The sequence below is a fragment of the Lissotriton vulgaris genome, chromosome 2_1, assembly GCF_964263255.1.
Source record: "Lissotriton vulgaris chromosome 2_1, aLisVul1.2, whole genome shotgun sequence".
NCBI classification, from domain to species: domain Eukaryota; kingdom Metazoa; phylum Chordata; class Amphibia; order Caudata; family Salamandridae; genus Lissotriton; species Lissotriton vulgaris.
Window position 1 is genome coordinate 212,444,963 of NC_141687.1, and position 15,025 is coordinate 212,459,987.

Here is a 15,025-nt window from a genome sequence, read left to right on the forward strand (position 1 = left end):
GAGCTATGCCTGACGGACATGGTGGAGTATGGTCCCCCATATGCCCTGGACACGATACTTCACATTTTTCACCCATGCTCCCGACCACCCAGGTCACTCCCTTTGTTGGTGCAGGTAGTTTATAGGTGTATCCGCCGGAGGCTGTTTCTCATCAAACAGACCACACCGTACGCGTCTGCCCATCCAATATTAAGCATACCAAGGGGGTTGGTAGCCCTGGGGTGACTGAACTTGCAGCTTACAGAAAAACCAAAGGAAATGATGGATGGAGCGTTGACAATACAAGCACTCACCCCAGTCAACTGATCTGGGTTTAATCCATCACCGTTCTTTAGCCCACTCTGCCACCCCAGTTCAGACAGGGCCACATGCAAATCAGTCTGACCCTGTGCCTCATGGGAACAGTCCAGCCCAAACTGCCAAGCCATGCCTTCCCTGGACCGGAAACAAGCTACCGAGGACCGGTTTCAGGCATTACACCCGTCTTCAGCCCGGCTTGCTTGAATCCAGTGGCAAAGTGAGCAAGGGACTCACCTCAGAGCATACCCTGCCAACTTATGGAGAACAAAGAAAAACCAAAGGAAATGATGGATGGAGCGTTGACAATACAAGCACTGACCCCCAATCAACTGATCTGGGTTTAATCCATCACCGTTCTTTAGCCCACTCTGCCACCCCAATTCAGGCATGACCATATGCAAATCAGTCTGACCCTGTGCCTCATGGGAACAGTCCAGCCCGAACTGACAAGCCATGCCTTCCCTGGCCCGGAAACAAGCTACCGAGGACCAGTTTCTGGCATTACAGCTGTCTTCAGCCCGGCTTGCTTGATTCCAGTGGCAACGGACTCACGTCTAAGCATACCCTGCCAACTTATGGCGAACAAAGAAAAACCAAAGGAAATAATGGATGGAGCGTTGACAATACAAGCACTCACCCCCAGTCAACTGATCTGGGTATAATCCATCACCGTTCTTTAGCCCACTCTGCCACCCCAGTTCAGACATGGCCATATGCAAATCAGTCTGACCCTGTGCCTCATGGGAACAGTCCAGCCCGAACTGCCAAGCCATGCCTTCCCTGGACCGGAAACAAGCTACCGTGGACCGGTTTCTGGCATTACAGCCGTCTTCAGCCCGGCTTGCTTGAATCCAGTGGCAAAGTGAGCAAGGGACCCACGTCTGAGCATACCCTGCCAACTTATGGCGAACAAAGAAAAACCAAAGGAAATGATGGACGGAGCGTTGACAATACAAGCACTCACTCCCAGTCAAGTGATCTGGGTTTAATCCATCACCGTTCTTTAGCCCACTCTGCCACCCCAGTTCAGACACGGCCATATGAAAAGCAGTCTGACCCTGTGCCTCATGGGAACAGTCCAGCCCGAACTGCCAAGCCATGCCTTCCCTGGACTGGAAACAAGCTACTGAGGACCGGTTTCTGGCATTACAGCCGTCTTCAGCCCGGCTTGCTTGAATCCAGTGGCAAAGTGAGCAAGGGACTCACCTCTGAGCATACCCTGCCAACTTATAGCGAACAAAGAAAAACCAAAGGAAATGATGGACGGAGCATTGACAATACAAGCACTCGCCCCCAGTCAAGTGATCTGGGTTTAATCTATCACCGTTCTTTAGCCCACTCTGCCACCCCAGTTCAGACATGGCCATATGCAAAGCAGTTTGACCCCGTGCCTCATGGGAACAGTCCAGCCCGAAATGCCAATCCATACCTTCCCTGGACCGGAAACAAGCTACTGAGGACCGGTTTCTGGCATTACAGCCGTCTTCAGCCCGGCTTGCTTGAATCCAGTGGCAAAGTGAGCAAGGGACTCACGTCTAAGCATACCCTGCCAACTTATGGCGAACAAAGAAAAACCAAAGGAAATGATGGACGGAGCGTTGACAATACAAGCACTCACCCCCAGTCAACTGATCTGGGTTTAATCCATCACCGATCTTTAGCCCACTCTGCCACCCCAGTTCAGACATGGCCATATGCAAATCAGTCTGACCTTGTGCCTCATGGGAACAGTCCAGCCCGAACAGCCAAGCCATGCCTTCCCTGGACCGGAAACAAGCTACCGAGGGCCGGTTTCTGGCATTACACCCGTCTTCAGCCCGGCTTGCTTGAATCCAGTGGCAAAGTGAGCAAGGGACTCACGTCTAAGCATACCCTGCCAACTTATGGCGAACAAAGAAAAGCCAAAGGAAATGATGGACGGAGCGTTGACAATACAATCACTCACCCCCAGTCAACTGATCCGGGTTTGATCCATCACCGTTCTTTAGCCCACTCTGCCACCCCAGTTCAGACACGGCCATATGAAAAGCAGTCTGACCCTGTGCCTCATGGGAACAGTCCAGCCCGAACTGCCAAGCCATGCCTTCCCTGGACTGGAAACAAGCTACTGAGGACCGGTTTCTGGCATTACAGCCGTCTTCAGCCCGGCTTGCTTGAATCCAGTGGCAAAGTGAGCAAGGGACTCACCTCTGAGCATACCCTGCCAACTTATAGCGAACAAAGAAAAACCAAAGGAAATGATGGACGGAGCATTGACAATACAAGCACTCGCCCCCAGTCAAGTGATCTGGGTTTAATCTATCACCGTTCTTTAGCCCACTCTGCCACCCCAGTTCAGACATGGCCATATGCAAAGCAGTTTGACCCCGTGCCTCATGGGAACAGTCCAGCCCGAAATGCCAATCCATACCTTCCCTGGACCGGAAACAAGCTACTGAGGACCGGTTTCTGGCATTACAGCCGTCTTCAGCCCGGCTTGCTTGAATCCAGTGGCAAAGTGAGCAAGGGACTCACGTCTAAGCATACCCTGCCAACTTATGGCGAACAAAGAAAAACCAAAGGAAATGATGGACGGAGCGTTGACAATACAAGCACTCACCCCCAGTCAACTGATCTGGGTTTAATCCATCACCGATCTTTAGCCCACTCTGCCACCCCAGTTCAGACATGGCCATATGCAAATCAGTCTGACCTTGTGCCTCATGGGAACAGTCCAGCCCGAACAGCCAAGCCATGCCTTCCCTGGACCGGAAACAAGCTACCGAGGGCCGGTTTCTGGCATTACACCCGTCTTCAGCCCGGCTTGCTTGAATCCAGTGGCAAAGTGAGCAAGGGACTCACGTCTAAGCATACCCTGCCAACTTATGGCGAACAAAGAAAAGCCAAAGGAAATGATGGACGGAGCGTTGACAATACAATCACTCACCCCCAGTCAACTGATCCGGGTTTGATCCATCACCGTTCTTTAGCCCACTCTGCCACCCCAGTTCAGACATGGCCATATGCAAATCAGTCTGACCCTGTGCCTCATAAGGCAGTCCAGCCCAAACTGCCAAGCCATGCCTTCCCTGGACCGAAAACAAGCTACTGAGGACCGGTTTCTGGCATTACAGCCGTCTTCAGCTTGGCTTGCTTGAATCCAGTGGCAAAGTGAGCAAGGGACTCACGTCTGAGCATACCCTACCAACTTATGGGGAACAAAGATAAAACAAAGGAAATGATGGACGGAGCGTTGACAATACAAGCACTCACCCCCAGTAACTGATCTGGGTTTAATCCATCACCGTTCTTTAGCCCACTCTGCCACCCCAGCTGAACTTGCAGCTTGGCACAAGGCAGGCATTCACACGAAAGGAGATTTATATAGTGACGGTGTGCTCCTAACATACAAAAGTTTGGTGCGCGAGGAGGGGTTTCCTCTAGGGCTCTTTATCAGCCATGCCTCATGGGTAGGCATGATGCGGCAACACTGGGGAGACATCAAGCGGAAGCCACAAACACATCTCCCGCTGCAATACATACACGTGTTAGGCATAGGGAGACATCTCACCAAAGGGTTTGCGGAAGCACTTCGCACAGACTCCGCAACAGGTTTAGCTCCCGTGAAAGACCTCTGGGAGGTGGACCTGACTCGCCCATGCACACCCAAAAAATGGAACATGATGTTGTCAAGCCCCACGTCAGTTCATAGGAATGCAAGGTTCTGCCTAATCCAGTTACATAGAGCATACCTTTGCCCAGAAAAAATCGATAGACATTTTCACAGGCAAGAAGGATGCTGCCCACGCTGTAAGCTTACTGACGCCGACTTCTTACACATGATGTGGGCGTGCCCTGCATTACTCATCTATTGGGAGGTAGTGATACAACACTTAAACTCTTGCACTGACAGAGCACTCCCAAACAAATGGGAAGCCTGTATACAGGGAATGTTCACCAGGGACAAACAGAACCACTACCCGATTTCTGGACTTAGGCCTGGTAGTGCCCAAAAGGCTTATCACTAAACGCTGGAAGCCTGAAGGACCGAATAGGCTTAGTCTCACTCTATTGGGGAGAGGAGTTGGCCTAACGGCTAGGGCGGTCAACCTAAAATCTGGGGAACTGGGTTCGAGTCTCTGCAATGACGCTGAACATCCTGTGATTCTGGGCAAATTACTTAATCTCCCGTTCCTACAAAAATGAATGTATCCTCATGTACTAGAACTGTTGCTATGTAAAGCGCTCTGATACCCGATTCGGGGCAAGTTCGCGCTATAAAAAACTCTGTAAAATAAAAAATACTGAACTGGGCCAAGGCGGAGGGAACTGCCCTACCCAGGGAAGACACCCTAGGCCTGCGTAAATACCAAATCTTGTCCCAGTGGAATATAATACTATCAACACTCCACATTGCGCTGACTCCGGGAAGTGTCACTGACAGCCCAAATGAAAGGCATCCCGAACCAAGCTTGTACCTGTGATGGTACCCACATGTTATCTGATCATGTGCACATTACATACACTAGTTGAAAAAGGATTTGGTGATAGCCCAAGGCAAGGGTGCAACTAGACCTGAACTTCGAGGGGGGCTAACACTCCCAGCCAAGGCTGGCCCTAGCACTGGTCGCACATGGTACACCAGTCTTGTCCTCCTTCTGCATGAATTTCCTCAGTACCACTCACTAACAATGCACTTCATCGGTCTATAGCACCTTTCTGACAAATATTTCATTTTTTATAGAGCTACTCACTGTTGACTCAGACTCAGTTCTGTGATCTGCATGGTACACGTTCTTTGTAGCAGGCACATTAACCCTCTGCGCTGTGTGAGTGGTAGGAGGGCCCATGTGAGTGCACGGTCAGCGATGCAACAGTGTGAGAGAAGGATAAGAGGAGTGACTGAAGGGTAAGTGAGGTGACCTTATGAATTTGGGTGCAGAGTGGGACGTATTAATGCATGGTTAGTGATGGGCTTGTTTGAGTGAGATTGCAGATTGAGCAGTGTGGGGCATAGGTGAGTGAAGTACAGGGTGAACAGCGCAAGTTCAATGTGAATGCAGAGTGATCGCTGTGAGTGCAGAGTGAGTGGGTAAATGGTGTGAGTGCATGCTGATCAGTGTGAGTGCATTGTGATCGCTGTGAGTACAGGGTGAGCGTGAAAGTGAAGTTCGAGAATGAGGAGTGAGTTGTCTGAATGCAGGGTGCATTCCCAGACACTTGAAGCAACTCAGCATGCTATTGACAAAGGCATAGGGTTTCAGATATAAGTTAAACTATGGCTATTATCCAGGACTTTAAGTGGGGTGAAAAAACTGGGGTCTCTCTCATAGGGACATGGGCTTAAAACATTTATGCTAAAAATCTGTGCTCAGCATTATGTGCCGCCCAACTGGTATTTTGTTGCTTCTGTTATTGCCTCCACATAAGTAATATTACATATACAACAAGTCAGGACTATTGGCTTTGTCAAGGTTGTTAGTTGCATAAGATAAATATACTACATGCATACATCCAACTATGGCTTTGTTGTACATAATATTGAAAATGCTTTAGTTCTTGCACAAGAGGTTGTGGCGTAATGTCTATTAAATGAAGATGTCCTAGTTGGTGCTCATGTAAAACACTTTAAGTTTAGCAATACAGAATAAAAAAAAAAAAGTTACATCAAAACAGTGAACTGCTGCAGAGTTAAGATTTATTTTTCAATTGGGAGTGTGAGGGTGAAAATGGAGAGCCCGATAGGGACACCTCTCGGCGCCTGCTTTTATGAACTGTCGTTGCTGAGCACAGCCCACTTAAAGCCCTGCTATTATGTCATTAATCAGGGATCGAGGGTGGAGGAAATAAGTAATGTGCTGATCCTGCAACAAACTTCCAGTCTTATGATTAGGTTTGCCAGCACATTATTTTGATGCCCCAGACGGTACAAACATAAGCAGTCACCTAAAGCCGCATTTTCAGCACTTATCTGTGTATACTTCGAACAGCAAATATAAATGAAGGCCTTTCAGCCCTATGGGCGTTGCGGGCCTGGCTTAAGGTCATATAGGTAAATTACCCAAGATGATAGGGTTGGGCATACTACGCCGTTGTTTAGGCCCAATCCCCCTCCCCATTGTTCCAATTGTTCTTTTGATTTACGTTGTTAGATGTGTGGTTACCAGAGGTGTAGTACTGATATAGGATAGCACAGGTGCATCCGCATCCGCATCTATTACATGATCACACAGACCGGTAGCTACCACATATAGCACAGCGGCAACTTGATGCAAGCACATATCAGTCTATTATATGAGTTCTCTCTTATTCTTCATTGTAGTTTCGCGTTGTTGTTACGTGCTTGAGCAGTCTAATCCTGTTGTCCAATGGATGGAGTTGTATGTGTCTGCCATATCCCTGTAATGTAATATTCTTTAACAGCCGAAAATGTATGTTATTTGTGTACCCTCAAAAACGAATAAAACACACCAATAAAAAAAAATCAAGTAAGGCACTTATACTGAACATTTCAGACATCTGACACATTTAGTTTAGAAACTGCACCAATTTCGAGTTTGTTACGACACTCTGCAATTAAGTCAATAGCAATGCTAAGTTATCATCTCATTTCATGCCATCTCTTGCTAAGAACATATGGTAACCAGTCACTTAATTCACTATTTGATTAATCCTACGGTTTCCACCTAGTCAAGCATGCTTTTACGGTGCTGGTACATCAACTTTTCTAAATTTCAGTAATATTTTTCTAAATGTGTGCAAGGTGCACTTTTATGTTTTCGTAGGCGAGATATTTTTTAGTGTTGTATAAGGCTAGATCTGTTTGGTTGCTGAATCAGTACCAATATCCTGTGTTTGGGAAGCTGCCATCACTCACACCCAACCTTCTCAGAACACAATCAAGCTAGGGTGTAAGTTTCAATCCATTCTAGAAAGGGTCTGATCAAGATGAAAACAGCATTGGGGTTCTTCACACCGGGTCGCTGCAGGTCTGGAGAGATCGCCGTCAGGTACAGCGGGTACGTTGTGTTTGAGCAAGTAACAGACGCTCCCATCTCAATCTGTTGGGGAAGAGATTGTTGTTTGTTTTATTAAGGGACATGAAACAGAAATATAAAAAGCAAGCTGATAGGTGCATGGCCTCCTTTCCTTTTTTTATGTCCACGGGAGGAGGGCCCCCCTACCCTGGGCCACTATTGGCCCCGGGGACACCATGGGGCCTGGCTAGCCTTTCATTTTTTGGAGGGTGGGCCACACGGCCCTCCTCCTGAGGCCAATCATGGCCCGGGGACCCCATCCCCGGGGCCTGGCCTGACGTGGGGACCGCGGGGGAGCCCCAATGCCCCGGCAGTCCCTGCCGGCTCCCCACCTCCTGTGGGAGCAGGCATTGCTTTTGGACAAGGGGAGCCGATGACATGCAGCTCCCCTTGTCCAAAAGCAATCTGCTTTGCTTCATGGAAACTAGAACAGGTTTTCTGCTCTCGTTTCCATGAAGCGAAGCATAGTTTGCAATGACAGAGCAGGAGCACCCCAGGATTTAGCTGGAGCCTGCCCTGGGGATGGTGGTCCCCAGGGCCATCTAGGATTCCAGTAAGGGGGCCACGCAGCCCCCCCCTCCCTTTGTGAAACAAGCATTGGAAATGCAATAGGTCTCGTATTAGAAAAGTTGGAGCTATTGGTCTTGTAAATATAATTATTTTTCAAGTTATGCTTCTGTTTTAAAATATTAAAATTATTAATATTGTTCTTTGAAATGCCAATAGTTATAAAATTAGCAAATGTGACACCTATAGCATTAGTAAAGCTACATGTTTAGTTTTTCCCTGACTTACATGTATTGATATTACAAATCCCAATGGCTTTGGTCTTTGCTTTGAGTGTTGCTGATTTGTGTTGTTGTGGTGTAGAGTGGTGCTGTGGTGTTGCGCTGAGTATTAATGTGTTGCTGCCTAGTGATAATGTGGTGGCGCAGATCAGTGCTGTGTAGGTGCTGACTGATGCTGTGTTGGCGCTAATGGTGATTTTTGGGTGGTGCTGAGTGATGCTGTGTTGTTGCTGACTGATGCTGGTGTGGGGCTGAGTGATGTTGGGGTGTCGCTGAGTGATGCTGGTGTTGCGCTGAGTGATGCTGGTGTTGCGCTGAGTGATGCTGGTGTTGTGCTTATTGCTGCTGTGCTGTTGCTGAGTGGTGCTGTGGTGGTGCTGAGTGATGCTGTGGTGGTGCAAAGTGGTGCTGTATTGGTGCTGAGTGATGCTGTAATGATAATGTGGTGGTGCTGAGTGATAATGTGTTGGTGCTGTGGTGGTGCTGAGTGATAATGTGGTGGTGCTGAGTGATAATGTGGTGGTGCTGAGTGATAATGTGGTGGTGCTGAGTGATAATGTGGTGGTGCTGAGTGATAATGTGGTGGTGCTGAGTGATAATGTGGTGGTGTTGAGTGATAATGTGGTGGTGCTGAGTGATGCTGGGGTAGCGCTGAGTGATGATATGGTGATGCAGAGGGCAGAAGGGCACAAAAAACTCGAACTTTGTGTGGCATTCAGCAGCAAATTGTTTTCCTACCTATGGATTTATATATATATCAGAGTAAACGAACTTACAAAGAGTAACACTCATCAGTTTAGTGATGTGCTATGTCACTGAAAGGATGGTGAATGGAAGCAATAAATTGCCAAACAAAGAGCTATGGAAACGTAAATGCTGAAAGAAAAATTATTCCTATGCCAACTGGAAAAATTTAGTTGCTAAGAAACAGGGCCTAGCATGCAACAAAACAAAAACACAATTCAGGCAAGAACTGAGTAAAGACTGTTGAATAATTCTTACCCAGCACGTGGACAGGCAGAGGATTAGACCCCGGGACTGATGGCGCAAGGGTGGTCATTAGGGCAGCCAGATGTAGTCTGCTAATGGTTGACAGCGGAGACTGCTGCAGGGGGAATGTGCATCCGATAAACGAGGATGACGGGCAGCGAGTCACAAGTGGCATTGTTAAATGTGTGCACCCGTGTTCTGAATGTAAAAGCGGGCTCAGTGTTAAAGATTAAGTGCAGCATGCGGTCTGGGGGGTAACCAGGCTGTGGGCGACTCTTGATGGGTTTGGGGGCAGTGTGGTTATTGTACACACGTTCGATCTGAGAGTGGACTGAAGGAGTTAGAGTTGAAGTGAACCCAGCTCTTGAGAGAGGATGAATTGTGGATGGACACTGTAATAGCTGCCAGGTTTACTCGTTCGTCAGAAAGAACAAGAATGGAAACGCTCTAACTTACGAGCAAAATCTAATAAGGGCGTGTAATGGAAATCGATGCGGTAACTCAGATGGATACGGAGGGGGGATAAGGGAGAGCATCAGGAGAAATCACAGGGAATAGGTGGGCTGGACGGAGAACAGGTCGGATGGGGTGGGGGGCGGGGGAGAAGGGGAGTAAGCAGCCTTTGATGAGCGAGTGGGAGGGAACACCATATGGGGCACTCTGTTACATCAATGACGGCAAGCAAGCTCTTGGCATTGCTGTGGGGAGGGGGGAAGAGGGGAGGAGAAACGCGAGACACAGCAGCGGGCTCAATGTTAAAGATTAAGTGCAGCATGCGGTCTGGGGGGTAACCAGGCTGTGGGTGACTCTTGATGGGTTTAGGGGCAGTGTGGTTATTGTACACAAGTTCGATCTGAGAGTGGACTGAAGGGGTTAGAGTCGAAGTGAACCCAGATCTTGAGAGAGGATGAATTGTGGATGAAAACTGTAATAGCTGCCAGGTTTACTCGTTCGTCAGAAAGAACAAGAATGGAAACGCTCTAACTTACGAGCAAAATCTAACAAGGGTGTGTAATGGAAATCGATGCGGTAACTCAGATGGATAAGGGGGGGGGGATAAGGGGGAGAATCAGGAGAAATCACAGGGAATAGGGAAAGTGGATATGGCCAAAAGTGCCCCCATTACAAGTGAGAGCCCACAGAGATAAAGTAGAGGGTCAGTCGGCCTATACACAGAAGTGACAATCTTCAGCGTCTGTGGTGGGTGGGGCTTAGCACCTAGCCCGGAGCAAGGGTGCCCGTAGGGTAGTGACTAAGATGACGAGCAAGTGACACACTTAAAGCATGGTTACACTGCAGTTTTGGAAGAATCTTCCAACTGGCCCTGTCTCTTCCTATCACAAAGGCAATGCAGCTGTCTTAGGCTCGGGCGCTGTATGGCTGTCCAGCTTTGCACCGACCAACTCTAATTGAAATTATAAAAAGAAAAGCATAACTCGCTTCAAAAGAAGACCAAATAGGCATATCCTACTGAAAGAAGTCCAACCATAAAAACGAAACAAAGACTTACAAGGACAGGGTGAAGGGTGGTCCGAGGGGGGAAGCACACAGAGAAATGACCGGAGGAGAAAGCAGTAACGTTATACTAGAGATGCCATTTTCTTTCAGATGTGAGTCCAGCTAAAGCATTCGTGACTAAACGTGCATAAAACGGCACCAGCTGTATTTTTTCCAGTTATTGCCATTGTGTCAGGACTGGCTGAGAAGGTTTGTTTGGGGAGCTCTCCGTCTGTGAGCAGGTGGTGTTGTGGTTTTATAAGGAAAAAAAAAAAAAGAGACATGGCCTGGCGGCCTTGCATAATTAGGGTGGAGGAACTGGGGTGAATGGGAGATCGGTGTTCGAGCCTCAGTGTTGGCTCAAAAATGTAGTCATGTCCTTTAAAAAAACAGCGATCGCAACTGTAGTCTTACAAATATAATTACAAACAAGTTTAAAAGAGCACGAGAGAAAGTTATCTGCAGGCATTTTGCAATGCAACAATATCACGAAAGAAAAAGAAAAAGAGACACTGCCTGGTGGCGGTGAAAGTGAAAGTAGCGCGGCCGTGGGCAGTGAATAATTAGGGCAGGAGAAATGCCTGAGGCCGCACGCTGGGGGGAGCTTCAGATGCCTTTGATGTGGACGTGCTTTCCGCTTGACTGCTCCACAGGCACTGCATGAAATCGCACGATGGTTAAGCTCTGGTTAAGCCCCAATATCTCTCGCAAGCTCAATGCGCAAGCGCATTGACAGGCGAGACCTAAAAAGCACTGTGGAGGTGGTGGTCCCCGGGAGTCCGCAACGGGCCCCCACATTATCTTAATTAATGCCCAGGGAGGTGGTGGTCTCCGTGGCAGTGTGGGGGGGCAGGAGCCCCCCCCAATTATTTATTTAAATTTAAGCCCAGGCAAGGTGGCGGCCCCTGGGGCAGTGTAGAGTGGCAGGTGGCACCCCTACGCAGTTTAAAAATAAAAAAATAAAAAGTCTGGGGCTTTTTTGGGCCTAGGGGGTCAGGGTTTTTCTACCCTGCCCCCTTTTCTTGTTTTTTATCTTTTTTTAACAGTTTACTTGTGAATCTGTTTTACCAAGTCACAAGATGGCTGCCAGCACTTCTTGGCAGCCAATCAGAATAAGGCTTGTGATCGGCAGGGTTTGCAAATTCTCCTTGGTCATCAGATATTGATATTTTTTATTTTTACATTTTTTAGGACCTACGGAACCGATTTACACCATTTAAAGCAAAGAGTGTACTCTGGACCAAGAGCTACCTCTCTTCCAAATTTGGTGTAATTCTGTTCAGCAGTTAGGGCTGTAGCCACAACAAAAGTTTCTATGGAAATTAACATGGAGAAAATGCATTTTGGGACCCCCCTTTTTTCTCGGCCCCCGCTTGACGAATCACCCCGAAACTTTCAAGACAGGAGCTGATCGGAGCTGGTTATTAGTTTTGAAAATTTTGCGAAGATTCTATTTTTAGCGAAGCACTTTGCTGTTTTTCCCACTGCATTCTCCATTAAAGAAGCGGCAAAACAAACTTCCTTGTGTGGGCCCTCTCATTACAGGCAACTCTTTGTTGGATATATATATATGACTGACTCACTGGAGATTTTATATTTGCACCACGAGAACCAGAGGGCTTAGCGATAAGCCCCGCCCACTGGGACAGGTCCGTGCAATTGAAAAGAGAATGCACAGCGGGTCATGGTGTTTGCAGCATTTGGCCATTGAGGAAGGGAACACCACCCGAAACGCGTCTGGCCAGGAACTTTGGTTGCATTCTGCCTCGTTTACTTGCTGTAGCTGTCATCCATTAAAAATACCGATTATTTGCAACTACTCGTGGGCTCTTCCTTTGGGGCTAACTTTTGTGTTTGATATATATATATATATATATATATATATATTTTACCATATTTCACCCTGAGATGAGGACGCACTCCGCAGTAGGTTATTGTGGAAATCCTTTATTAGAAAACAAACCAGCATTTCATTCATCTTTTCTGCCTTCTGCCTGACGTTTTTCTGAGCATCCAGCCCCTTAATTATAGTTGAACAGTGAAGATCACAGCATTGCTTGCTACTAACATTCCCTGCATGCTTCTGATTTTATAGGCTTCTGGCGTGCCTCTCCAATGAATTATATATATATATATATATATATATATATATATATATATATATATATATATATATATATATATATATATTATATCTCCAACAAACCGAGGTGCCTGCTATGGAAGAGCTGTTGGTCCTTGACTTACACAGTTTTCATTCAGTTTCAAACTCCTAGTGGAGTGCGGTACAATGTCCAGCTTCCGTGCACCTGCTGACTTCCCTCCAAACACGGCACCCTCTCCCAACGTGGTGCCGCCAAGTGACGACACAGCAGGGCTCCTAAGAAGCAAGAGGCTCTCTTCCGCGGCTCAGGCAAAAGCCGCTTCACATTCAACAAACAGAGGTGCCTGCTATGGAAGAGGCCCGCAGCAGGTGGATTATATCCAATTTTTTCTTTATTGGAGGCAGCGATGAAAAATGCAGACAAGCCTGCAGGGTATAGCAGTCCAACCCAACGCATTTCGTAGTAAACAGTTCATCAGGGGTATTGGGCTTGAATGTCAAAGGACACAGTCATTTTGGAGGCAACTTAAGTATCAAAACTCCCCGCCTCTGTGGGCGTGTCCACAACTGTGGCCTTCTGGTAGTTGTAGTGCCACCGTACTGCTACAGTGAGCTGCCGGTCCTTGACTTACACAGTTTCAAACTCCAAGTGGAGAGTGGGGCAATGTCCAGCTTCCGTGCACCTGCTGACTTCCCTCTAAACACGGCACCCGTTCCCAACACGGTGCCGCCGAGTGACGACACAGCAGAGCTCCTAAGAAGCAGGGGCTCTCTTCCACGGCTCAGGCAAAAGCTGCTTCACATCCAACAAACAGAGGTGACTGCTATGGAAGAGGCCCGCAGCAGGTGGGTTATATCCAAATTTTTCTTTATTGGAGGCAGCGATGCAAAAGGCAGACAAGCCCGCAGGGTATAGCAGTCCAACCCAACGTGTTTCGTAGTAAACTCTTCACCAGGGGTATTAGGCTTGAATTCAAAGGACACAGTCATTTTGGAGGCAACTTAAGTATCAAAACTCCCCGCCTCCGTGGGCGTGGCCACAACCGTGGCCTTCTGGTAGTTGTAGTGCCACCGTACTGCTACAGTGAGCTGCCGGTCCTAGACTTACACAGTTTTCACTAACCGGCGAGTCTGCTTTTGGAACAGGTGACGTTTCTTGAGGCATACAAGCAGTGATGGGGCAATATAACCTGGTCTCACAATCCACCGAGATGTTTAAATTGTTTTATTTGAAAGTCCTTCGCAAGGGAGCTCACTGAAGAAATACGACGGGATAACAATTACTAATGGGCCACAGCGGTGGCCACGCCCATCAAGGCGGGGTTTGAACATTTATAGACGCCGCCAACAGTGCCAAGCAATTGCCTTTTTGCCCATAGCTCCAGAAGAAGTGTTGGATCATGAAACACGTCGAGCTGGACTGGTGATCGAATAAGCTGTTGTGATTGTGCCCGCACTGCTTCCTACAATAAACAAATGTGGCGAATTACTGACCTGTTGTGGGCTCGCCTCTAAAACAAGCACCTTGTGTTTTGGATGTATGGCTGCCCTGTCTGAGTAGCGGAGGAGAGCCTCTCTGCTGTCCCAGCAGCCCATTGGGCTTGTCAACCGGCGAGTCTGATTTTGGAACAGGTGCTGTTTCTTGAGGCATACAAGCAGTGATGGGGCAACATAACCTAGTCTCACAATCCACTGAGATGTTTAAACTGTTTTATTTGAAAGTCCTTCGCAAGGCAGCTCACTGAAATACGGCGGGACTATAATTACCAATAGGCCAAAGCGGTGGCCACGCCCACCAAGGCGGGGTTTGAACATATACATACGCCGCCAATAGTGCCAAGCAAATGACTTTTTACCCATAACCCCAGAAGAAGTGTTACATCACAAAATGTGTTGTGCTGGACTGGTGATCGAGTGAGCTGTTGTGATTGTGCCCGCACTGCTTTCTACAATAAACAAATGTGGCAAATTACTGACCTGTTGTGGGCTCACCACTAAAACAGACCCCTTGTGTTTTGGATATATCTATATATTCAAACGAGAACTTTGAAGGCCGAAGTGGAGAAGGGTTCCATGGGAACAGCAGTTTAAAATGGGTCAGTTGGTCCTACGTATCTCTATAATATATATATATATTACATTCCTACTAGTGGCTGGTAGTTCTAGTTAGGATGTAGTTTCCATAGGAATAGCGTTTTTTGATTTGCCAATAACTTTAATGTAGTTTAACGAATCTTCACAAAATTTCCAAAACTATAGGGGCAGTCACTTAGCTGCTGTCTTGAAAATCTTGGGTTGTTTTCTCAAGCGGGAGCTGAGAAAAAAGTGGG

General features: G+C 47.6%; 1 protein-coding gene across 2 annotated transcripts in view; it reads right to left on the bottom strand.

Moving 5' to 3' along the window:
* Window positions 1-5,961: 5,961 nt before the first annotated feature.
* Window positions 5,962-15,025, bottom strand: part of LOC147729857 (transmembrane protease serine 11D-like) — a 437,959-nt gene continuing 428,895 nt past the window's right edge. For both annotated transcript variants that reach the window (XM_086958513.1, XM_086958511.1), the window contains one exon: window positions 5,962-7,340. In XM_086958513.1, coding sequence (XP_086814639.1) covers window positions 7,179-7,340 — 162 coding nt within the window. In that variant the 3' untranslated portion in view covers window positions 5,962-7,178. The remainder of the gene's footprint in view (window positions 7,341-15,025) is intronic.